Consider the following 24785-nt stretch of genomic DNA (forward strand, 5'->3'; position numbering starts at 1 on the left):
CCAGATCAGTAGGGGTAAAAAACTTCTTGCATCTTCGGAGAAAAAGTAAACACTTAGCAGCATTTTTGGCGATGTCAAATATGTGGTCACTCCACAGCAAGTGGTTTGTAATGCACATACCTAAGACTGATAGCTGTTCGGTCTCCTCGATGCAAGTACCCCTCATGGAAAGTGGCATAAGGGAAGCATTGAGTTTTGGAAGCATTAAATTCTACACGGTTTTTGATTCCCCATTGCACAATGCTGTCAAGATCAGAATTTAATGATATCATCATACGCTGCCGTTGGTAGTCCACATCCGAAGAACAAGGATGAGAATCTAGAAACGAATATGAAAAGCTGAGGGTACTGTTATCGGCGAAACAATTAAGTGGCTTAGAAGTTTCAGACAAAAGATCATTTATACAAATAAGGAAAAGTGTCGGAGACAAAACGGAGCCCTGGGGCACACCAGCGTTTATTTTGTGGATATCAGATTTGAACCTATCCAAGACTACTTGTATTGAACGGTCCGAAAGGTAATTTCTAACCCAACGAAGAAGGGATTCATCAATACCAAATGCACGCATTTTCGATAAGAGAGCTTTGTGCCAAACTCTATCAAATGCCTTTGAAATATTAAGTGCAATAATCTTACTTTCTCCAAAACGATGTAAAGATTTGTTCCTCTGTTCGGTGAGATAAACCATGAGATCACCAGTGGATCTATTGCAATGAAAGCCATACTGCCGGTCATTAAGAAGCTTCCGTTCTTCAAGATATTTCTTAAGCTGAAAATTTATCAGCGTTTACATGACCTTGGAAAGAAGGGACGTAATTGCAATTGGACGATAGTTAGATGGTGAGGAGGATTCGCTCTTTTTAGGGACAGGCTGGACAAATGCAGTTTTCTATCCAATCGGAAAGAGACCTTTAGAATAGGATAGATGGAAAAGCTTACGCAGTGGTTTTGTCAGCGTTGAAGAACACCTCTTCAGAACAATAGGGGGAATACTATTCGGGCCAGCGGATTTGTGAATGTCAGGATTTTTAAGTACTCTAGTAACTGAACTAGTGTGAAAAAGGATTCGTTCCATAAAATCGTTTACCCTTTCAAGTACAGGCGGAGTCATGTCTCTCATTGGCAGCATCGAATTAACAGCAAACTGTGCTGCAAGCATATTGCCTTTATCAATCTAGCTTACGTAGAGAGGGTCATTGGAAACGAGCGTAGGAACTGACGATGACGTAGTGTTGCTCACATTTTTTACAAATGACCAGAAATGTTTACTACCATTGGGACATTGTAGTATTTTTTGGGTTGGCTTTGTAATTCCGGAAACTTACATTTTTGATCCTTATCAGCTTATAACTTTCGACTAATAATCTGCATTAAAACGATATTTGCACCAAGAAGATCAGAAAAATGTCTTCTAGATATGTTTCGTACCCGTGGCAGAGAGAAAAAACTAATCGAGAGAGTCAAATTTTCTCGTCTCGGTCATTCGCCTCAAAACCTTTTGCTTACACTTTTTATAACGTGTTGAATTGCTATCGGTATTTTCTTGTTTTCACCTCAGAGAAGAGTACACAAAAAACTTCAGTTCTGGGATTGCGAAATTTCTCATTTCTGTCTAAAGATTGAAGCAAACATGCATGGATAAGCCCCAACGAAATTTTAGAAAAACTGTAATTAAAATTTTCCCAAACCGACTTTTCCTTTTCGCTATAGAACTGAGAGATAAGATATTGCTCGAACAATGTTCCTGACTGGAAAACTTATAAAAATGATGCATAAAGCGTAAATTTTGGTTTACGAAAAAATTTGTATATTCTTTTTCACAAAGCCACTCAAAAAAACTGATTGGCTTACGTAGTTAAGCCTTTAAAAGCAACACAAGAGATGGGTATATACAAATGAATGTTCAATGTTCCTGCGTTGTTATATTTTCAAGATCCGTGTTTACATTCTGTAACTCTCGCATAAAAAAAGCTAAGTCGAGAAATGCTGAAAATTGAAATAAATCATATGAGTTTTATTGCAACAGCAACACGGTCAGAGCGAAAATTAGACGCAACTTGCTAGGTCCTAATTCTCATAGAATTCTGTTTGTTGAATTTTGTATACAGCTGTTGAGCTGTCAGACAAAGCAAATGTTCAGCAAATTTGAACTAGAGCTTCCGTTTGGAGTCACATTACGTTCTTTTCTCTACGATTGTCAAACGAAACATGAGGTCAAAGCGTCATCGTGATAGCATGCATTGAATTCCTATGACTGAACTACTAAACGTCAAGCAAAGCCGAAGCTGAGAATGTGTGTGTGCTTCATATAAATGGGTCAGACTTTGCTGGAAAATAAATAATTAAGTAAATTTTTAAATGCTGATATCTCGAATGATGACGAGAATGAGATTGGGAAGACAATGAAAATCCGGTGTTTAATAGTGAAGTTTTGTTGAGTGATGAAGTTCATTTAAGGCCTAAGCTGTATGTACGTTACTAAAAAAAAATTTCCGTATTCAGGCTATTTTCCAACCCAAAGAGTACCAAAAGCTATAATTGCATCAATTACAGACCAAATGGTGAGGTGTCATTTATGAGCTTGTGGAATTATTGGTCCATTTGGTCTCGGTGAGTTTTGTTTTCAACAAAAAGGCACTACGAACCAAAGAGCGCGTGAAGCAATGGACTTGTCAAGATATTATTTTGATGAGCACTTAAATTCACGTTTTGCTGCGGAATTTTTCACCAAAAGTTTCCACCAAAAAGGTACAAGAGTACCGTAATACCATTAAACGAATCTTTTTACGTATTTTAAAAACTAAAGGTCTTAATTGAAAGTTGTTAAGTAATTTTTGTTCTCAAGAGAATTGTAGAGTTAAGCTTTTAAACAAAATACAAAAATTATTAAATCCACTATTAAGCTTCTGAGTGACTTAATAGACAGCTTGTAAAGCCACAAAGTGAATAATTTAAGTGAAACCCCCTTCTTTTATAAGCTTCTGCAGTAATGGTCATATTATTGAACTGCATCAAAACAAAACAAGTTTATTGAAAAACACTGCTTGCTGCAATGCAATCAATATGGTTTTCAAAAAGGTAAAAGTACGGGAAGACTTCTTGGCGAATTCTGTAACCATCACGTATTGGTGATGTTCGTGGACTTCAGCATGGCATTTGGCACGTTGAATCACAATAAACTTTTCGATGTCCTTTACAGAATTGGCATTAGGGGAACTCTATGGAAATGGATGGAGAGCTATCTCATAGGAAAAACATTTAGAGTTAAAGTTGGAAATTAATGGAGTAAAGAAAAAAGCTGCACACACGGTGTACCACAAGGGTAAAAACTAAGTCCAGCCCTTTTTATAATTTTTACGGATGCACTCCTACGGATTTTAAAGAAAAGCATAGCTTTTGCATATGCAGACGATAAAGCTATTGTTGTCAGGCACATGTGTCTTGAAACCGCTATTTCTACGATGCAACAGGAGTATGATGGAGTCACTCGATGGTGCCACGACTTTAGATTGGTCATCAACGCAACTAAAACGAAAATTATGCACATTCGTGCACCAAACAAACAAAAAGAGAAAGTCAACATTTTCTTTCAGAATCCTGAATGTCCGTCCTCAAGAAAAAGTGATGACATTGAATTAGTTCAATCAATCAAATACCTTCGAGTGAATTGAATAAACACTTTCTGTGGTACGAGCATATTAATATCGTGAGGCAAAGTATGAAGGAAAGATATTCAACAAAAGATGTTTAAAAAAAAGGTTTAGTATTAACTCGTTGAATCTCTATTAAGATATGGAGTTTCAGCTTAGGAAAATGCCTCGAAAACGCATACAGGTAAACTTTTTAATCAACAGAGGAGAATAATTGCAAAAATGATTAATTAAAACCATATACTTTTGAAGTGCTTGAATGTGAAAAATATATTTAGGATGACAGCAGTTCTTGAATACTACGACGATTTAAGATTCTAGCGACCTATTTTACTCGAAATATCGGCGATATACAACAACTACGCAAAACAACAACTTAAGTATACGATACCATCAATTATGAACCAACTTTCTACAAATCTTAAAAATATTTGTGACTTAAATATTCGTACATAATATTTTTTTTCTAATTAATACAAAACTGTTTAATATTAAAATCCAATCAATTCAAATATGTTGTAACTGTAACACAACTATTATTGTTAAAGTTTTGAAATATGGTAAAATAAAAATCTAATCTAACCCTCAATGACCCCTTAAACTTTCGAAATTTTGGGAATTTTCCTAGAATATGACTTTTTTACATTTTGTTCAGCTGTAATTAAAACACTGCATTGTTCTCAGACAACAATCCACAAAAAAAATATTGCACTTCAAAGTCATTACATCCTTAATTACTCACGGAACAAAATTGCACAATGAATGGTACATCGCAGTTGAAGTACAACTTTATTGCAATTGATGTTTAAATTACTAAAATTGAAGTGAAGTGCATCAAAAGTCTGACGGTCTGCAAATCTACAAGAACTCAGAAGTGGGATGAGATACTTTATAAATAAAAAGAATACATTTTCTATTAAAAATTATAAAAATAAAACAGAACTAATTTGCCATAGAAATCGCCAGATTAAAATATTATTTATCGATTGTGATTTTTATGAGTTAGACAGGTAGTAGAAGACCTAACCTAGTAGAAGATACTACCTACACATATTTAGCAATAAGCTCTTATTAATTCGGAATCGGATCTATGTGGCAAATAACAACATGCTTCTGTGTAATAAATTTCATCCTGATAAAATTTAAACAAAATATTGTAGAAGAAAACTGTTCAGTATAATCCAATCAACTCGAATAAAATACTTTAGTCTTCTTCTTCTTCTTTCTTGCCAGAGATGTGTTTTTCCTCGAAATCCTGCTCCCCACACCTTCAACAACAGAGATCTCTAATAAAATCCTCAATCTAAATTGTGCAGTCAACCCCATTAATTCCTTGCTTCTCTACCTCAAACCAAAAAACTGGCATCGTCGTCGTCAGAACGAGCCAGGAGCAGGACCAGAACCATTAGGTAGGACAAGCGAAGAGGATGGTCGAAGGTATAGATTTGTAGCCCACTTTCCTATATATACGGTACGTATACTTTATACTAACTAAACTACTGATTGCACAATAACCACTCACCTGACTTATAGATTCCTGCTTCCATAGTTTGCCACCCTTCAGAATGCCACTTATCTGTGTTGTTGGGGACGACTCCTTTGGTGGAATCGGTGGCTTTGGCTCAGGGATTAGTTCGGTAGATTCACTCACACTCACACTGTTGATGGCTTGATGTGGATGAGGATGTGGATGTGCTGTTGGTAGAGCTGGCGCTGCAACTGGTGCGGCAATGATACCGGTGGTAGCAGCGGCGACGGCGGAGGTGATGATAGATGGCGCTGTAACTTCAGCCGTCTGGAGACTAACGGGCGCTGTCGATGTGGTCGTTATGTCCTCGGTGGCTTCCCGGACGATTCGTCTTTCTGTGACTGTAGTCATTGTTATAGTTTCAACAACAAATCTTTGATTCTTATGAACAGATATAATTTTATCCTTTTCATCTTTTTAAAGTTTACGAGAATTTTTTTTTGTTTTTGTTTTGTGTGTATTTAGCATAGCAATTTGTTTTACATTACATTATTAAGTTTAATATAGTTTATGATATTATTTAGATCCACAACGTTAACGAAGACATCACACGCAGCAATGAAAATTACAATCATTTACTCATGCAGATATATATATATAAATATAATGTATATTCATAGATTATACAAATTAATACACAGAGGAAGGAACCAAATTATTGCTATTTTCGATGGGATTGAGGTAATTCAAATGATAAACAATTTTTAAATTGGAACCAGGAGCAATTTACATAAATTGAAAATGGTTAATTGAAAGTGTGAAAAAATATTTAAAACATAGCAAAAATTCAATATAAGGAATGGCATAATAAATGAATTACTATCGATGAGATTAATTTTTCAAAAAAGGTGCCATTTTTTATTTTAAAAAATCGGTTTCCAATGAATTTTTGAAATTACTCGTAGTTCAGGGTTGTTTCGGTGGATAAGTCAAGTTTTTATTTCAGAAGACAAAGATTAAAGAGTTAAGTTACTCGTAAGTTTGTGAAAACCTATAGAAACTGAGTTATTAAAGTGTCATTGAAAAGATTGAAGATGTATCGTATAAAAAGAGTGGTTAAATTTTAAGGCCTGATGTTGAATGTTAACCATACGTAAACGTCAAGTTTTTTTCAGCATTATTTTGCTATTGCTTAATTTCAGAGATGTTCAATTTGTACCATTGAAAGAAACACAATCGACCAAGGCTTTTAAGTTATGCAGGCTTATAATGAAAATGAACGTTCAAATCAAAATGCATATCATGCAATTTATGATTTTTTCGGTAAATTTCATCGTCCAAATGTGCGTGCAGTCGGAAATTCGTGCTTAAATTTATGAGCAAACCGGGTCTGTAGAAGATGAGAAAACACCAGTTCATGCTTTTACTGCAGAAAATATTGCTGCCTTTTGCGATAGTATGGCTGAAGAGCCGTCCACCTCAACTCGTCGTAGTGCCCAATAATTGCACTTCTCACGCTCGTCGTTGATGAACATTATGCATAAAAACTTGCATTTACACGCTTACAAGGCGCAATTCACTCCTAAAACTGAACTAAAGCCTTTTGACTATTTTAAGCGTCGTCAATGGTCAGAATGGATGGCAAGAAATGGCAACAGTGAGATGAAGATTTGGAAGTGGACGATATGTGGTTTCAACCGTTTCTACGGTGCCACAAGTCACACTTCTAACGATACAATGATTTGCCCGCCAAATTCAATGGCGGTGTTGTCTCACTTGGTGGCAAAGTCAATTTACCGCGAAGATTATGTGATTTGGAACTGCAAGACTTCTTTTTTTGGGCTAATTTGAAAGAGAAGGTGTACTTCATTAAGCCAGCTACAATTCAAAAAAGATACAAATTTGGACCATCGTAGCGAGGTGTGCCGCTGAGTTCGCGGTGGCCATTTGGTCAACATTTTGTTCAACATCGGCCCTTAAAATAAAATCACCCTTTACATCTTTGGCGGAAAGCTAAATTTTTTAAGTCGTTAACAAATCCTATAGAGTTAGAATAATATTGGTTTTCGTGGACGATATGTAAATTACATCTTTTCGTCAACTGATGAAGCAAGTCTATTTTGAGGGTTCTGAAATATTGAAAACTTATTTTCAAATGCGAAGCCCAAACAGTACATTTTTTAAATTAAGTTTTAGACGAAATAAACCACACATGCTGTAATCAATTTTGTCCAAAAAGTTCATGAGACTCAACTCACGGACAGCAACTAGAAATCGACAGCCCCGTATTTCACACAGCAGCCTGAGCACACTGCCACTTAGCAGTTTGGACTTTTGAGCAGCTTAAATTGGCCAACGATTTTGGGTGAAAATCGACATTTCTGACGCAATAAATTTGTATTTCGGTGGCTACGGTAATAAGAAAATTTTCCATATACATCTGAGGATCGGGAAAACCCACACTTTGTTTTCAAGAAGCCATGCGTCTTCCCAGAGTAACAATTTAACGCGGATGGTAGAGTGCAGAAATAATTGGAACATTATTTTTTTAAACTAATGTCATGGATTTGGACTTTCTATATCAAATTAAAGTTCTTCAACTGCTTATTTTGAAGGTACATAGATTTTTACTAAAAATACCGTTGCACCCGGTTGCCGTTCACACATCACCCATCCAAAGATCCGGGAATTTATATTGTATGCCTCCTTGCAAGGCGCAAGTCGTAAACAAAAGTTGTTTATGTTTTTGAGGTGCCAAAATTGATAGTCATAGTTCAACATTCGTATAGCACGGCGAAAGAATGAATCTTTGTACGTCACAATAAGCCCGTAGTTGGGTCCAAAGGTAAGCTTACGGTTGAACTTTTGAAGGGGAGGTATATTGACATTTAACAAAACTGTGATAAGTTCTTCTTCTTATAACTCATTATAACTTAATGTTTACTTCATGCAAACAAATAACAGTGATTTGCTTTCAAATGACATAAGGTTGTTTTTAAGCTCAAAGCTTAAGTTAAAAATCGGAACTGTGAATAATTTTTTAACTTTTTAACGGGTAATCTTTTCACCTTAAAGTTAAGATTGACTTTAAAAAGTTGAATGTGAAAAACGCATAGCCTCTTTGCATGTGATTGAAAATGGCTAGAGCACATGGACAAAAAGTGACAAATATAAATCGAACGTTTGTGGACATTTATTTGAAATAAATGGTTTAACTATTTTATGATGCTCAAAACGATATAAGAAACAAAATGCAGTAGAAAAGCATCAACATAAAGTTTGATAAAGTCAAAAATCATAGAGTTTAAAGGAAAATGGGGAGTCAAAACGACTATCAAGAAATTGGTTATCAATTGGCCAATTTCATCTCAGGTATTTTTTGACTGGTGGTTTTCCAAAAATCTGTTTTTGTTAATTTGAACTGTTCTCAAACTATTACATTGCTCCCTTTTAAAAAATGATATGAGTTATGTGATCTTTCAGCAAAATATAATTTTATTGAAAAAAACTATTGAATTTAGAAAGTTACAAATGAATATTTGTATTTTAAGCAAAACAAATTGAAAGCTAAACACAAATTACAATTATAAAAAAAACTTATCACACAAGGCATTTAATTAACAAATTTATGCGACTCAATATTGATAAACCATTTAAAACATAAACCAAATAAACACAACATTAATTATAATATACGGAGCTGATGAAAAGTGATAAATAAGTTGGATTAAAAATAAATTCAAAATTTGTTGTATTATTTTTTTTTTTTATGGAATTCATTGGTAATTTTTATAAGTAACTTACCGGATACGGGCTTATATTGAGCTTGCAGTACATATTTGGGACGTTCTTCACCTGCAATAATTTCTTTTTGTGTAATTCGTCTTTCAGGTGAGTTACTGTGCAATGGCACTAACGCCACCGTTGGAACACTAAGCTGTGCGACTTCTTCTTGGCATTGTGGCGAGGTGCATTCTATATAATATGAAACAAAATAAATGGTATGAGATGAAAAAATTAATAGGTAGAGGTACCTATGATTCTATAAGGGATAAGTAATGTAAGTGCTATATGAAGTGCTCTTTAATTTGAGTTAAAAGCCTTTAAAGCGAATAAAAGTACGTTAAAAGAGGGATATAACATTTTATTGATAGTGTCATAAAGCAATACTTTTGGTGTATGGTGTGTTGGGGGTAGATAAAATTGTTTAATTCAATTAATTCAATGAAAACATTGATATCCAAAAAAATATGGAGTGAAATGAAATCGATATAAATGGGAAAAACAAATACATAGATTTATTGCTTCTTTGTAATTTTTTTTATTGCATTTGAATTTATGTAAATAATTCCCATTTTTGGTTAAAAAAAACAATCTGCTGGTGAATATTTATAATATATTAAAAGTTATTCCACAAAATTTGCGAATTACAGACTATTTTCAATCTATACATTTTGTGTTTTTGAGGACTTAAAACAAACTGGCTTGTTTGCAGTTAGCAAGATTCGATACAATATGTAATATTTTTAACATTGCATATTACATACAGCAAACATTTAGAAACATGAAGGAGTGACTCTTCTACACACGTTTTCAGGTACCTCTGGTCCACAAGATTTTATTTCTGGCAATCAAATTCAACTTTCTCAATGGGTTGATGGCCTTAATAAGAATCCTACTTCAGTATTACTCTATCACGTCTGGTTTATGAGATATTACTTTATGAAAACTCGTAAAAACACATACATCATTTTTTTGTAAATAAAATTTCATTATCTTTTTCTTCAATATTCAATTGAAATATTTATAGCATTTCACAAAATTTTTGAAATATCTTCATAAAGAACTTAAAATATGAAACATATTCGCAAAACTGCGAAATATTTCTCAAATTAAAGTTAGCGATTATCAAAAATTGTTTCTTCTAAAAAAATGTGTTGGTGTTAACTTTAAGAATATCATTTTTTTTTATTTATTTAAAATACTTTTTTTTGTAAGTGTCAGAAAATTGAGCTAAGTTGTTTTAAAGAGTTTTTAGTTTTGCAAATTCGAATATATAAATCATTCACTTATTTCCCTCTTTACAATATGTTTCAGTCCTAAAATTTAATTATCAAAATTCTGCAAAATTTTAATGGTTCTTTTAACAAAACATTCGTTCAAACAAGACTTCAAAACTGCTTTCCGACAAAGACTTATGTGAATATGTAAAAATTCGCATTATAATTCAGTGGTTTATTCTTACTTTTCAAAATCTTTAAAATTTGTCGTTATGTTAAGTTTTTACAAACAAAAGTTTCTAGAGGAAATTCTGTTTATACATTTTGTGCAGAATGTCAAGATATTTTTTGCAATTGAGAATTCTAGAAAGTAGTTCTCTTACAGCAAACGGCAATCTACGATTAATAGAAATTCACATGAACGCAGATATAAGCTCCGAGTCAATAATTCAAATGAATAGAAGATATTAAATTTCTAAAAAAATAGACCCTCTAAGCTGCACCAACTATAGAGGCATCAGTCTACTATACATCGCTCACAAAATCTTCTCTGTGAACGTCTAAGGCCATTCGTCAACAACCTGATAGGTCCTTATAAGTGTGGTTTTAGACCAGGAAAGTCCACAGTCGATCAAATTACGGCAGACCCTGGAAAAACACCCAAGAACATCAAGGCCACATATGACAACATCTACGGGGACGAGCTGTAGCTGCATCCCTGCCAAACTCGTTTGTGCAGGATGACCATAAAGAATTCACGCTGCTCTATAAAGCTTATAAAAAACTTAACAGAACCTTTCGAAGTCAAAAAAGGCTTTAGACAAGGTGATGCGCTGTCATGCGATTTTTTTAACATCGTACTTGAATGAATATTGCAGAGCTTTCACGTCAACACTAGAGGCACTATCTTTCAAAAGTCTATCCAATACTAGCATATGCTGATGACATTGACATAATCGGGACAATCGAAGTGTCATGTCACTGGGGATTTTGTAAATTCCGAGGCAGATGTGCCATAAATGTGATGAACTGTTATTGAGGGCAAAGCAAGGTTTATGATGTCATTAAGAAAGGACCTATAACACCGACGACGCACGTGCGTCGCGGTCAAAAAGTCACCATAGACACAAGTAATTTTAATTTTTTCTGCTTCAAATGCAGAAAACAACAAAAGCTCTGAGATCAAACGAAGAATTACTTTTGCCAACTGCCGTTTCTTTGGACTAAGAAAGCAATTGAGTAGTAAAGCCCTCTCTCTAACATCCTAAGTGGAGCTATATAAGTCCGTCTTCATCCCCCTCCTGCTATACGGTGCAGAGGCATGGACTATTGACCCTTCGTGTGATCTACGGTCCCGTATGCATAAAGGGGAATGGAGAAGATGGAATGACAAGCTGTAAGGGCTGTACAGCTACGTAGTAGACTTAGCTTAGGGTAAAAGTCCAACGACTAAGATGACTTAGTCACGTAGAGCAGGGACCGATCTAGATGAAGAAGTTTGTTGGTGAGGCCCTAGTTCACGCAGGACTGTAGCGCCATCTAAGAAAGTCAGTAACGAAATTTTTAAATAAGGTGCATCAATTTCACCATTAATGAGTTGATAAAGAAATATTAAGTCTCAACACGCCTTTGGCGAAGAGATTGCTTTTGAAGAAGCTGAATACGATGTTTTCATAGGGAGGCAATTCATAAGCATCCTCCAAAGGCTGACCCTTAAGGGCAAAGCGAATAAAATTACGTTGCATTGATTCAATACGAAAACCAAGCATATAGACTTGCTATAAATTTTCAATCTTAAGCAAAAGTTATGGTGTGCCATTTTGAAGGATTAAGGAAAATACTATTTTTAAACACCAAAATGTAGAACCATAAATATCAGCCTTATAAAAAAATTACCATGAGTAGACTTTATTATTTTGTAAATCTTCATGTCTTCTTCTAAAATGAAAATCCCACTTGATTTCAAATATAATATAATAATATAATAAAAGGGCCAAGATTGGGCAAAGAAAAATCTAAAAATCAATTTTCAAATTATGCTTGGTAGGATCTATTTTCAAGACAACAGAGAGATTTAAGTTTGAATGAAATATTTACTTGGCTAAGTTGGCCAAAAGCTTTAGAAAAGTTTGTGTATACGCAGCCAACTTCATTACCTTGTTCTTAAGCGTTTAAACATTTATTTCAAATGTGAAAACAATGGTAGAGGTGGACCTTTTCACTACACTATTAAAAATGCCTTGTTCAAAAAGTGTATAAACCTAAGAAAGTTATGCAATTTGTCAGTAGTTTCTTATTTCACAGCCTTGTCACTGTTGTTGAACATTAGTATAAGAAATGACTTTTTCCATGTAGCGGGAAATTTGTCTGTTCTTGGGGAAAATTTTATATGATAGTGAGGAATTCAACAGAGAAATAAGACCTAGGACCGGACTCTATAGCACAGCGATATGACTTAAGGATTTTATAAAACATTAAAACTGCTTCGTCAATAAATATTAGTTGATGCTAAGGTATCAGCAATTTCATAAGTAGTTAAATCTCCAGACAACAACTTGAAATTAGCTCCTCTGAACTCAAAAACTATAACGGGTTAACCATTTTGCGGTTTCAAAAGTATAGGGCTGGAATCCGACATCTACAGTCTGTTTCATAAGAGCGTGGTCACTGTTAAATAATAACAACAATTGATTTTTCGAAAAAAAAAGTCCAATCTCCTGCATTGTCAATTATGGACTGGCACCGTTCGGGGCATACTTTCCACTAGTTTTTCTGCATATTCTAATTACATGGCTTGCATCTGCGAGTCTGCATTTTCATCAGAGCCTACACATTTTCTATGGGATTTGCATCCGGTGACTGAAATGGCCAATCTAAAGTGAGAATTTCGTTTTGCGCCTTCCACTCGCTACCACTTGACTCCGATATCTTTGATCGTCCTCTTAAAGGATCCAGCTTTCATTTTTCTTGATATACCATTGCTTAGCCGATGGTAACAAAGCCTTTTGATCTAATTTCTTCATTTTTTTCGGCATTTAAATTCTCGGTAAATAAGAACAAAGTACCGAAACCTTTGTTTGAGAAGCACCCTCAAACATGGACCTTGACGGGGTGTTTAACAATCCGTTGAAGTATCCTACTGGTTGAGGCTGTCCAGGCGTGTTTGATGTTCGGCAATACCCAGAAGGAGGATTAGTCAGAAAAAAATTACCTTGCTCCAATCGCGGTCCAAGTTTTCCTTCGCCCATTCCACTCGTTTTTCAACGTGCTTTCACTTTCACTCAACATTATTTTTTTCTAAATTACTGCGATATTTCAGTTTATTGTCAAGCAAGTTCCTGCGAATCGTTCCGTAAGATATTTCAACACCTTTTGCTTTCAATTTCACAGAAGCTTCACGTAAAGTCAAAGTTGGATCTTTCGAGAACAATGCGAGGATCTTTTTTCGTCTTTTTTTGAGACTTTGCTTGCACTTCCGCGATCAGTAAATTCATCAACGTTACTGACATTTTTAAAGCGATTTATCCATTTGCTAACGAACTGCCTCGACATTCCCAAATAATTCGCAGCAGCGTTAATTTGGGTCCTTTTTCATGCAAACATAGAAAAATTGCCTCAAAGCGAGAGGCGTAAACATCACTCATTTCGAAAAACCACTTAATTGAAGACTTAATTGACAGATAGCTGACTTTTTACAAAAAGCATAAAGGACCCTCTATGTCATAGAGAAACAAACGGGACTCTCTGATTTTGTATCTACGTGTAAAGCCTAGTACATACTTCCTCGTGAAGTGAACGTTCGCCAGTGGAGAAAGTGAACTTTTGACATTGCTCACTGGTACACACTTGTGAGTACACGTTGTGAACATTTGACTTCAGCTTCACCAACGGTTCCCGTACATTTTGCACGTGAATTGCCCGTGAACGAAAACTCTCCACTTTGTTCTCCACTCAGCTTCACAAGCAAGTTCACGGGTGAACCAAAAACTGAAATTTGTATGGGTTCACGAGATGGTTCATAAGTATGTACTAGGCTTAACAGTGAACACGCTCTTATGTAACAGACTGTATCAGAATAAGTTTGTTATCAATATTAATGATTCCTGATCTATATTCTAAATCAAGCGTACTAGCAATGTCAAAAGAAAATACTAATTCGAAAAATCGATTTTTGTAGCTTGTTAGCTGTAATTCTATAAGAAATATTTTATCAGGAAAAGATAGTTCCGATTGAAAAGAAGAAAGAGAATTCATCAAATCAGAATACATTGTCGGATGGAATCATCTAAAAGTTAATTATTAGTATCAAAGCAGGACAAATTAATAACAAATTCTTATGCCAAGGATAGTTCGCTATAAGCAGCTTCTAAACTTTTTGGAGGAATGTAAACGTTAAGAATGAGAATAATCTTCATCTATTACTATTAATTTAACACAGATAAGTTCAATTTATAGTTGAAATGGAAAAGAAACAGACGAAGATTCATTTTTTTTTAACCCTATTGTTATATTTGAGTTGTAAAAATATTTATATACGAGTACATTTCATCACGGACTCATTCCGTACTCCCGATCTCTCATTTCGAAGGTGTGGAAATATTTAAAAATACACCCTTATTGGAACTCTACACTATCAATTGATATTTTTCAATTATCAATAATTATGAAACTAAGAAATTATTGTTATCAAAACAATCGCATTTATAAAAGCTCTGATATCAGTTGACTGGTTAAATGATATTTCTCAACCATCAATTTCTATTTGACACTGGCAATAGGGGTGATAGCATCAACATTCAGGCTTAAAAGCAATATGAGTTTGGTCGTGAAAGACAAAAAGTTATCTCGCCCAACTTGGTCCAAAAAAAGTTAAATAAAGACCATGCAAAATTTAATCATTGTTATTCCTGATTTTATTGATAAATCAATATTATTTAACATTTTTCTAAATTATGAATACAAAATTTAAAAAAAAAACCATTAAATTATTATGAATCCTGTTTTTGATAAAGCAATAAGTAATTTAGATGGATGTACTGACCGATACGTCTCTTGAACTTTTAAAACCCATCATCGCCATCGGTTTGAAAACCAATTTATTTTTTAAAAGTACCTCTCAGGCTACATAAAATAAAGTTATACTTAGAAAACATTATCGCCGTTATTATATCCTTTTATAATTATTTATAATTTTGATTTAAATACTAGCTGTCTGTCGCCTGTCTGTCTTTGTTCAAAAACCTCTTAAAAAGTAAGAACAGAAAATCTACGACAGTCATTATATTTGCTTGACAACTTTTTTACACCACACAAAATTATTTCAAAGAGAATATCTTATATTTTCATTTTTGTTTTTCTTGTTTTTTTTTTGAAACTTAACAATGAAGTCAGGAAGAAAATAATTTGTGCGGTCTTGGGATTTTCTTACTTTACCCACTTTCCTACCTACCTGTCTACCTACGATGATATCCTATACACCTAGAGCTTGAAGATGAAGTTTTCTAAATCACCTGTCAAGTTTCTTCTTCTGATGATGGCGTTAAGGTATATGTATGTACATATTTAAATTTAAATGAAAGGCAAAATCATAGAGATGAATTTTTAAAATAAAAGTAGGTCTCTCAAAAACAATAACATCAAAGTGTATTTGAAGAATTGCCTTTTGTTTTTGTTTTTTTTTTTTTTTGAAAATATGCTTCCTTATGGAAATGATGATGATGCTGTGGTGGTAGAAGACGAAGACGAACGATGGACGGCTTGAGAGTTTGTTAGAATAAAGATAAGAAAAAAATGTACTTAAATGTTTTCGTCAAATTAAGAATAAAGTCGCCATGATGAGTTAAAGTGCGCGGAGAGAAAATATAAAACGCTTAAGAAAGTAAGAAGTTTAATATTTCAACCTAGTGTAGAAAAATTGATGTAAAAAAAAACGAAAAATAGAAAAATAGAAGAACTATTCAAAATTTTAATAAAACACAAAATTAACTCTTGTTCCACATCCTTGAAAGGTTATTAAAAGAAAGGATGATCAAATTGCTAAGTAGGTCAAGAAGTTAGGTATTTTTTGAATGAACCAAAATAATGTACAGGAAGATTGAATCCTGCTTGACCAAAAATTTCATTCTTCAGTAAATAATCTCGTAATTATGTAATTAATGCTCTTTTGAACGCATTTAAATGTCTTTGTTTATGAAAAGTCAAGAATATAATGTATTTAAGAAAAACCAATAATTGATAGGAATGACTTGTGGTTGGTTAAAATATCTTTTTTTGACATAAAAGCGATTTGTGATGTGTGACCGGAAAAGTGAAGATGTTTTAAGAATTGGTCACATTTACTCTTTTATTTGGAATTCGATTACATTTAATAATATCAAAAACAAACATTTGTGGAAGGAAAGGTAACTTAGCATATTTGAAACTGACGTAACCAAATTACAAAGTTCGAATGTGCTTTTAAGACCATTCAACCAAACAGACGTTAGTTCAACTGCAGTAACAGGCAAACATCCAGCCAACAATTCGACTATTGAAAGTTAATGTTTCCCTTTTAAAAATTTTAAATATTTAAATTTCATCTAAGAATGAAAATTGTCAGCAACAAAGCTAAGTATTTAAACTTTAAACCATTTCACAACTAGATTATTTAACTTTTGAGCCAATTATCAACCTTATATGCACTCAACCAACTAAAGCTTCCAATTTTCACACTTCAACTTTTCAAACCACTGATTATATAAAGAATAGTTGAGAGTTTACAAATATTAATGGTTAAAAAGTTGACTAAATGTTTAAAATTTTGAAAATTTTTGAATTGGTCAAACCATTGACCAACTTTCCACACTCCACTATTTAAACTTTTAATTTCTCAATCTTATGACATTTTAAACTCTAAACGATTCAACTTTTTAAATTTTCCTGATGTTACTGCAACCAACGTCACCGATAAGGTTCTTCATCTTATTAATACTGGTGTAGGGGAGCAAATTGAAAGAGATGACATCGAATCATGCTACGTAAAAAACTTTGAAGAGAGGAGGAGGAGACTCAAATAATGCTGTGTCTAGTATTGTTTGCGTTAAGTTTTCAAAGCTCTCTCAGAAATTAAAAATAATGATCAATTTGCGGACACACAAAATCAAATTGTCAGCTAATATCTTTGGTGACCATTACAACAACAAAGGAAAAGCAAAACATTCAATACTCCAATATTGATATTTTGTCTGAATCGCTTGATGCTGACAATTTTCTAGCTGTTTTATCTTCTTTTGGTTTTGGGTCCTTGGTAAATAAACCTACTAGAGGTACTTCATGTTTGGATCACATTTTCTTACGATTACATAGAAATACTAAATTGTATTATAAAGCCGATGTATTTGACTTTAAAAAACCTGATCATAGTCTAGTTAGTCTCCAGTTTGATAATTTTGTTTCTAGGACCAAACAGTCTTCCTCGAAAAAATTCCAAAGAATTAATTTTGTTTCCCTTAAATCTGCTTTGACGTATAAATTTTGGGATGAAGTTTATGCAGCTGAGAATCCGTCAGTTGCCTTTGACCTTTTTCTGGTCAAACTTAAATTTCATATTTCAAATAATAGTCTTGTTCAGGAAAGGAGAGATTTGAAGCTTACATGCCGTAAGCCTTGGATGAATTTCACACTATTAAAAAAGATAAATAAAAAGAAAAAACTATTTAGCTGTGTTAAAAAACATCCGAATAACACCAGGCTTAAATTTCTCTATGAAAAACTGTGTCTTGAGCTTAAAACTGAAATTCCCCTTTGTAGAGACACTTTTTATGGTAATAAACTTGCTGAAAATTTAGGGAACTCTAAAAAAGAATGGGAAATAGTAAATGGTATTCTCAACAGAAATAAAACCGAGACATAATAGAAACTGAAAACTCTACTGAGACAGATCCTGAAAAAGTTGGTAACCTATTTAATGATTTTTTCTCAAGCATAAGTGAGAATTTCAAATTTTCCAACTTTCGAAAATGTGTGGTGTTGTAATAACACTATCATTGATGATATTTTTCAACCAAGAAGTTTTTTCTTTGTAAATTTTTGTTCGGAGGAAATACATAAAATCATAATGTCATTAAATAATTCAAACTCTTCTTCTGATGATTTGATTTCCAGTATAACTCTGAAAAAAATTTCATTTTACGTCTCTGATATTTTAAGCTTCATTTTTAATTTCAGCTTACAAAAAGGAGTTTTTTCTGATGCCCTAAAAAAAGCCTTAGTTATACCACTTCATAAAAAAGGTGTTACTTCAAGCCTAAATAATTACCGTTCCATATCCCTCCTATCAGTTTTTTCTAAAATTTTTGAAAAGGGATGAAGTGCAGAATGCTATCTTTTTTAAAAAAAAAAAAAACAAACTTTTTTAGTGACCACCAATACGGCTTTATGACTGGAAGATCTACGGAGGATGCCGTTTTAAAATTATGTGGTGAAATTTATAGCAGCTTGAACAATTCTGAGATACCTTCATCTCTGTTCACAGATATAACTAAGGCTTTTGATACGGTGGATCATGTTTTGGTACTTGATAAATTGTATAGAGCCGGGTTTAGAGGTACCATGTATGATTGGTTAGAATCGTATTTAATGAATAGAAAACAGAGGGCAAAAATTCAGGATATTCTTAGCTTAGAGAAGTTTATTAATATGGGTCTTCCTCAAGGACCTGTCCTGGGCCCTATTCTTTTTTTAATCTTTGTGAATTCGCTTCGATTCGATGTGCAAATGGTAGACATGTGCATTCAAGAAGACACAAGCGTCCACAGGTTTTTTCTCAAAACCCACCTCTGTCTATCAACTCCTACTCTCACCTCCCCGCGGTGAACATCGGGTGCCTAGTACCTCAACTGGAGAACCCCAGTGGAAAGTTGTTGGGGGCAGCAAACGAGAGAGGGGGGAGAGGTGTTTCCACTAAGGCACCTCTCCTTATCCAGGTGGCAGCGGACGAATTCTCGAGATAGAATCAACGGTGGCGTCTACAGTTCCAGTAAGGTCGAACTACTTAGTGAACACCTTATAGGGCTTCTTCGATATATTCGGAGCCCAGGCCTATAAGGAGCGGTTCATCCGGCTCCCCTTCCTTGGAGTTATACTAAGGATCTGGCCCTCCAGGTTGGGGGTTGTGCCGTCGGGGTGACTTCCTGGCCACGTAAAAACATCATAGTTTCGAAGCAACAACAAGCCTCGGATACGGACGGATTCACTGTTGACAACCCACGCAAACGAAATAAGGACAACGAACTTCGGATATGTACGTGGAATGTTAGGTCCCTTAACAGACCACGTGCAGCCGAACAATTAGCGGAAGCCCTAAACTGCTGCAAAGCAGATATTACAGCCATCCAAGAAGTGCGATGGGATGGACCGGGCAAACGCAAACTAAAAGACTGCGATATCTACTACGGCGACTGCTAACGAGAACAAAGACAGCGTCTATTTGGGTGTGGATTTGTTGTTGGAACTAGGCTCAGGCAAAAAGTCTTGAGTTTCAACAGTGTGAGCGAGCGCATCACGACAATCCGCATCAAGGCTAAATTCGCCAACATAAGCCTAATATGCGCGCATGCCCCAACAGAGGAGAAAGATGAAGACACCAAAGATATGTTCTTCGAGCTCTTGGACAAGACATATGAGCAGTGCCCTGGCTATGACATTAAAATTGTCTTAGGAGATTTTAATGCCAAGCTAGGAAGAGAAGACATCTTTGGTGGCATAATCGGGAGATACAGCCTGCACGACACTACCTCCGACAACGGAATCAGGCTGGTCGATTTCGCTGCGGGGCGAGACGTTCTAGTAGCTAGTACGCAGTTCACGCATCTTAATATCCAAAAGGGGACATGGAAATCTCCTGATCAATCAACCGTCAACCAGATTGACCACATTGCGATCGACGCACGACACTTCTCCAGTATCCAGGATATCCGAACATTCCCAGAGGCCAACATTGACTCGGACCACTACCTCGTTGTAGCCAAGGTACGGCTACGGATATCCAGATCCAAGCCAAAACAAGGAAGTACTGTGAGAAGATTCGACGTTAGACGGCTACAATCGCAAGAGACTGCCATGTCCTTTTCCGATCGAGTCTCTAATAACCACCTAAGGAGTCCTATGCTTCCTGCATTAAGCATTGAAAACCAGTGGCAACATTGCCTTGCAGCCATCAGAGATGCTGCCTCTGAAGTGCTAGGTTTCACACGGCCACCACAGCGAAACCCCTGGTTTGACGACGAATGCCGGCAAGCTCACGCAGCGAAACAAGAGGCATACAAAACGGCGCTGCACAAAAGGACGAGAGCTGCTCGCGAGCTCTACGAGCAGAAGAGGAGAGAGGAACACCGGCTTCTTAGACGGAAAAAAATAGAGCATGAGAAGCGCGTGATCGAGGAGATAGAGGGATGTCACAACAGGAATGAGGTTCGTAAATTTTACCAAAAGGTATAAAAAACCTCCCAAGGTTACCAGCCACGAACCGAAGCCTGTAAAGACGATCAAGGGAACATCGTAGTAGAACCACATTCGATGCTGAGAATATGGAAAGATCACTTCTCCAAATTATATAACGGCGATGACGAACCGAATTCCGCTGTAAGGGAGATAGAACCACTCAACCTCGGCGACGCAGATCAACAATTCCGCCTACCCGACCTTGACGAAGTGAAGATAGCTATATCTAAACTTAAGTCAAACAAAGCTGCTGGAGCTGACGGCATCGCTGCCGAACTATTCAAAACAGCAGGCGATGACTTGGTACGGAGCATGCACCAACTCATCTGCAAAATATGGTCGGAAGAAAGCATGCCCGATGATTGGAATCTCAGCATAGTGTGCCCGATATATAAGAAAGGAGACACTCTCAACTGTGCCAACTACAGAGGCATCAATCTCCTTAACATTGCGTATAAGATGCTCTCTGCCGTATTATGTGAACGTCTGAAGCCATTCGTCAACAACCTGATTGGTCCTTATCAGTGTGGCTTCAGACCAGGAAAGTCCACTATCGACGAAATATTCACACTACGGCAGATCTTGGAAAAAACCCAGGAGCTTCAAATCGATACCCACCATCTCTTTATCGATTATTAAGCCGCGTATGATGCTGTCTATAGGGAAGAGCTCTACCGAGCAATGTCTAGTTTTGGCATCCCTGTCAAACTTATCCGTTTGTGCAGAATGACGATGGAGAATGCACGCTGCTCTATCAAGGTCGGAAAAGATCTTACCGATTCATTTGATGTCAAAAAAGGTTTTAGACAAGGCGATGCACTGTCATGCGACTTCTTCAACATCGTTCTGGAAAGAATTGTGCAAAACTCAACCGTCAACACTAGAGGCACAATCTTCCAAAGGTCCATCCAATTACTCGGATACGCAGATGATATTGACATAATTGGAAGATCAAAGCGTGATGTCAGTGGAGCGTTTTTGAGCATTGCGACGGAAGCAAAGAAGATGGGTTTAGTGGTCAATGAGGGCAAGACCAAGTATATTCTTTCATCAAAAAAGGACACTGAACGACGACGTCTTGGACAAAACGTCACCATGGAGAGCTATAACTTTGAGGTAGTTAAGGACTTTGTCTACCTAGGCACCGCTATTAATGCAGACAACGACACCAGCGCTGAAATCAAACGAAGAATAACTCTTGCAAATCGCTGCTTCTTTGGACTTAGAAGGCAATTGAGAAGTAAAGTCCTCTCTCGAGCATGTAAAATCACCATCTATAAGAAACTCATCATCCCGGTTCTCATTTATGGCGCTGAGGCCTGGACCCTGTCAAAGAAAGATGAGAGCGTCTTAGGATGCTTCGAGAGAAAAATTCTTCGGGCGATTTTTGGTCCCGTACGCATAGATGGAGAATGGAGGAGAAGATATAACGACGAGCTGTACGGGCTGTACAGCGACACTGACCTAGTTAGCAGAATCAAAGTCCAACGGCTTAGATGTCTAGGTCATGTAGAGCGGATGGACATCAACGCTCCAGCCCGGAAGGTCTTCGAATCCAATCCCGAGGGACGGCGCAGTAGAGGAAGACCGCGACTCAGGTGGCGCACCCAGGTGGGAGAGGACCTCAACCAACTTGCCGTGCGAAACTGGAGACAGCTAGCTAGGGACCGAGCTGGCTGGAGACGCTTGTTGGTTGAGGCCCAGGTCCGCCCCGGACTGTAGCGCCACCTTAAGTAAGTAAGTAAGTAAGAATTCGATTTTTGTTCAACCTTTTAAAGGCAGTATCACAGCTTTTGCTGATGATACTGCTTTGTCATATTTTTCGAAGAATTATTTCCAATTATTTATTGATGTAAATTTTGACCTCGAGATTCTGCGTAAATGGTTCTATATTTATCGACTTATTATAAGTGACAAAACAAAATTTATGATTTTTAACATAAGGGGTAATATTTGTGAAGATTTTCAATAAGTTATCATTCACCTTTCTGTCTTCGATATCGGCTAAATAATGATTGCCTGCATGATTCCACTACTTCCTATAATGAAAATCTGCTATGCTCGGACGGTTGTTTTATAATTGAGAGAGTTGAAAGTTTCAAATACATAGGTATTCTGATAGATTTACAGATGAGTTGGAAAAACCACACTTCTAACTTAAAAATGTATCTTAAAGTTGTTAGGCAAATCTACCATCTTAGTCTATATTGTAGTCTACCTATTCTAAAATTGGTCTACAATGGTTTATTTAAATCTAAACTCCAATATGAACTTTCTTGTCGGGGCGGTAAGCATTTCAACAAAATTGAGCCTTTACTTATTAAGCAAAAACATGCTATCAGAATTATTGCTAGGGTAAATCGTAGAACCCCAAGTTTTGATTTATATTGATTGATAGAATCTTAATATTCTACCACTAAAGCCACTATTGTTATAAAGTATTAAAAATATTTTTCGAAAATTCTAGATATACGGCTGCTAGATTGTATGGATCTCATAGTTTGCGTGTCAACGGCATGAATTTGGTAACTGTACCTTACATTAAAAAAGCACACTTTTGTCACTTTTATTTAGTTACTGCACCTCGTTTATTTAATAAGCTGCCTGATAATATTAGATGCGAAAGAGTCGAACCACCATTTTTAAAAAAATATTAAGCTTTTTCAATTTTCTCTGAACTGGAGTGAAATAGATACATTATTGCATGTAATTATTTGAGAAAAAAAAAATGTATATACTTTAGTCTCCTTGCTTGAATTTTTTCATTTTTTTGAGTTGCTTGCTTGAATTTTTCACTAATTTTTTAAATTTTATTTATTTTCTTTAATTATAAATGATTATAAATGATCCCCATCAATTGTTTTTAACATATATTTTGTAACTTAAGGGTACATCCGAATCTTGCCTCTGGCAACAGGATGTTCCTAACTATTTTATTTGAAGTATAATGCTATTGTTTATTTAATTTTTGCTTATTTAACCATTGTTTATTTAATTTTTTCTTATTTTATTATTGCCTACAAACTGTAAATATTGTTAGCTTTAAGTCTTCATCTAAAATAAAGTCAAAATAAAAAAAAAATGAACTTTAGGCCGTTTAACTTCTTAACCGATCAACTTTTGAAAATTCGTCTACATTCAAAAGTTGAAAGCAGGTTTGGTTGAAATAGTTGATAGAATCGTTTAAATTCTCTCAAGAGTCGAATTGGCAAACCCTTGAATTATTGAAACCATTGAAATCTCTCTCTCAACTATTTGTATTTATTCAATCTTACAACTCCTAAAAGGTTAATGACTGAAACTTTGAATAATTTGCCAAAATATCTAATTTTTCAAAAAAAATCGATGTGACAAAACCTTTGATTGTTCAAACCATCGAAAAAACTCAACTATTCAAACTTTCTACTCTCAATTACCCAAACTTTCAAGTATTCAACCTTAGAACATTTTAAACTTTCAACTTCTTAAACTTTTAACAGTTCGATTTTCAAACATGGTTAAGAATATGAAACCTTGAATGTTTGAAGTGATACTCATTGGTATTTGACCAACCATTTCTTTAAAGCAAAATGCAAACTTTAACCAACATTTTTTTTAATTTTTCAACTATTCAACGCTTAAATGTAATCGAAGTTTAAAAAGTTGTTGAATTGTATGAAAATTGAATGGTTGAGTTGACACTTTTGAAAGTAGTTGGACGTTTGGATGTCATCTTATGATTTACAGACAGAGGATTTCTTTGACATACAATACCTCAAGGCCTAATTTCGTTAATGGCCAGAAATACTGATGTTTCTTTGGCTATGACCAGTTGCTCGTATCAAAATCAATATTATTTTAATTATGATAAAATTCGATAATAGCAATAACAATAACTGAGACCCTAAGCGATTTTAATGATCGACTTCTTCATCTCATATCCAATTTATTGCTCATTTAATGGCTATGAAATTATAGATTACCTAATCTAATTTAAATTCTAATTTATTTATATATACAAAGAAACAATTAGATTGCGTTTTACATGATTCTAAACAATATTTACATAAAAGTAATTTGAATTTGTTCATTGACCACAATATCCGATATATTTGGTAATCGCTGAGCTGCTATACGGTCCATGTACCTACCCTTAAAACCCTGTCGCGGACTGTTAATTCAAAAATACAACAACAAAATCTAGTTAA

At 35.2% G+C, this 24785-nt stretch overlaps 1 protein-coding gene across 6 annotated transcripts in view; it reads right to left on the reverse strand.

Moving 5' to 3' along the window:
• Window positions 1-24785, reverse strand: part of LOC129944400 (uncharacterized) — a 104413-nt gene that overhangs the window by 16974 nt on the left and 62654 nt on the right. For 2 of the 6 annotated variants that reach the window (XM_056053798.1, XM_056053802.1), the window contains exons 3-4: window positions 8924-9094; window positions 5174-5520 (exon numbers count right to left, since the gene is read on the reverse strand). In XM_056053798.1, the coding sequence (XP_055909773.1) occupies window positions 5174-5520; window positions 8924-9094 (518 nt within the window). Of the gene's footprint in view, window positions 1-5173; window positions 5593-8923; window positions 9095-24785 lie in introns of all 6 variants that reach the window. The other 4 variants (XM_056053797.1, XM_056053796.1, XM_056053801.1 and 1 more) reach the window with 3 other exon arrangements.

This window comes from Eupeodes corollae, chromosome 2 (genome assembly GCF_945859685.1).
Source record: "Eupeodes corollae chromosome 2, idEupCoro1.1, whole genome shotgun sequence".
Classification (NCBI taxonomy): Eukaryota; Metazoa; Arthropoda; class Insecta; order Diptera; family Syrphidae; genus Eupeodes; species Eupeodes corollae.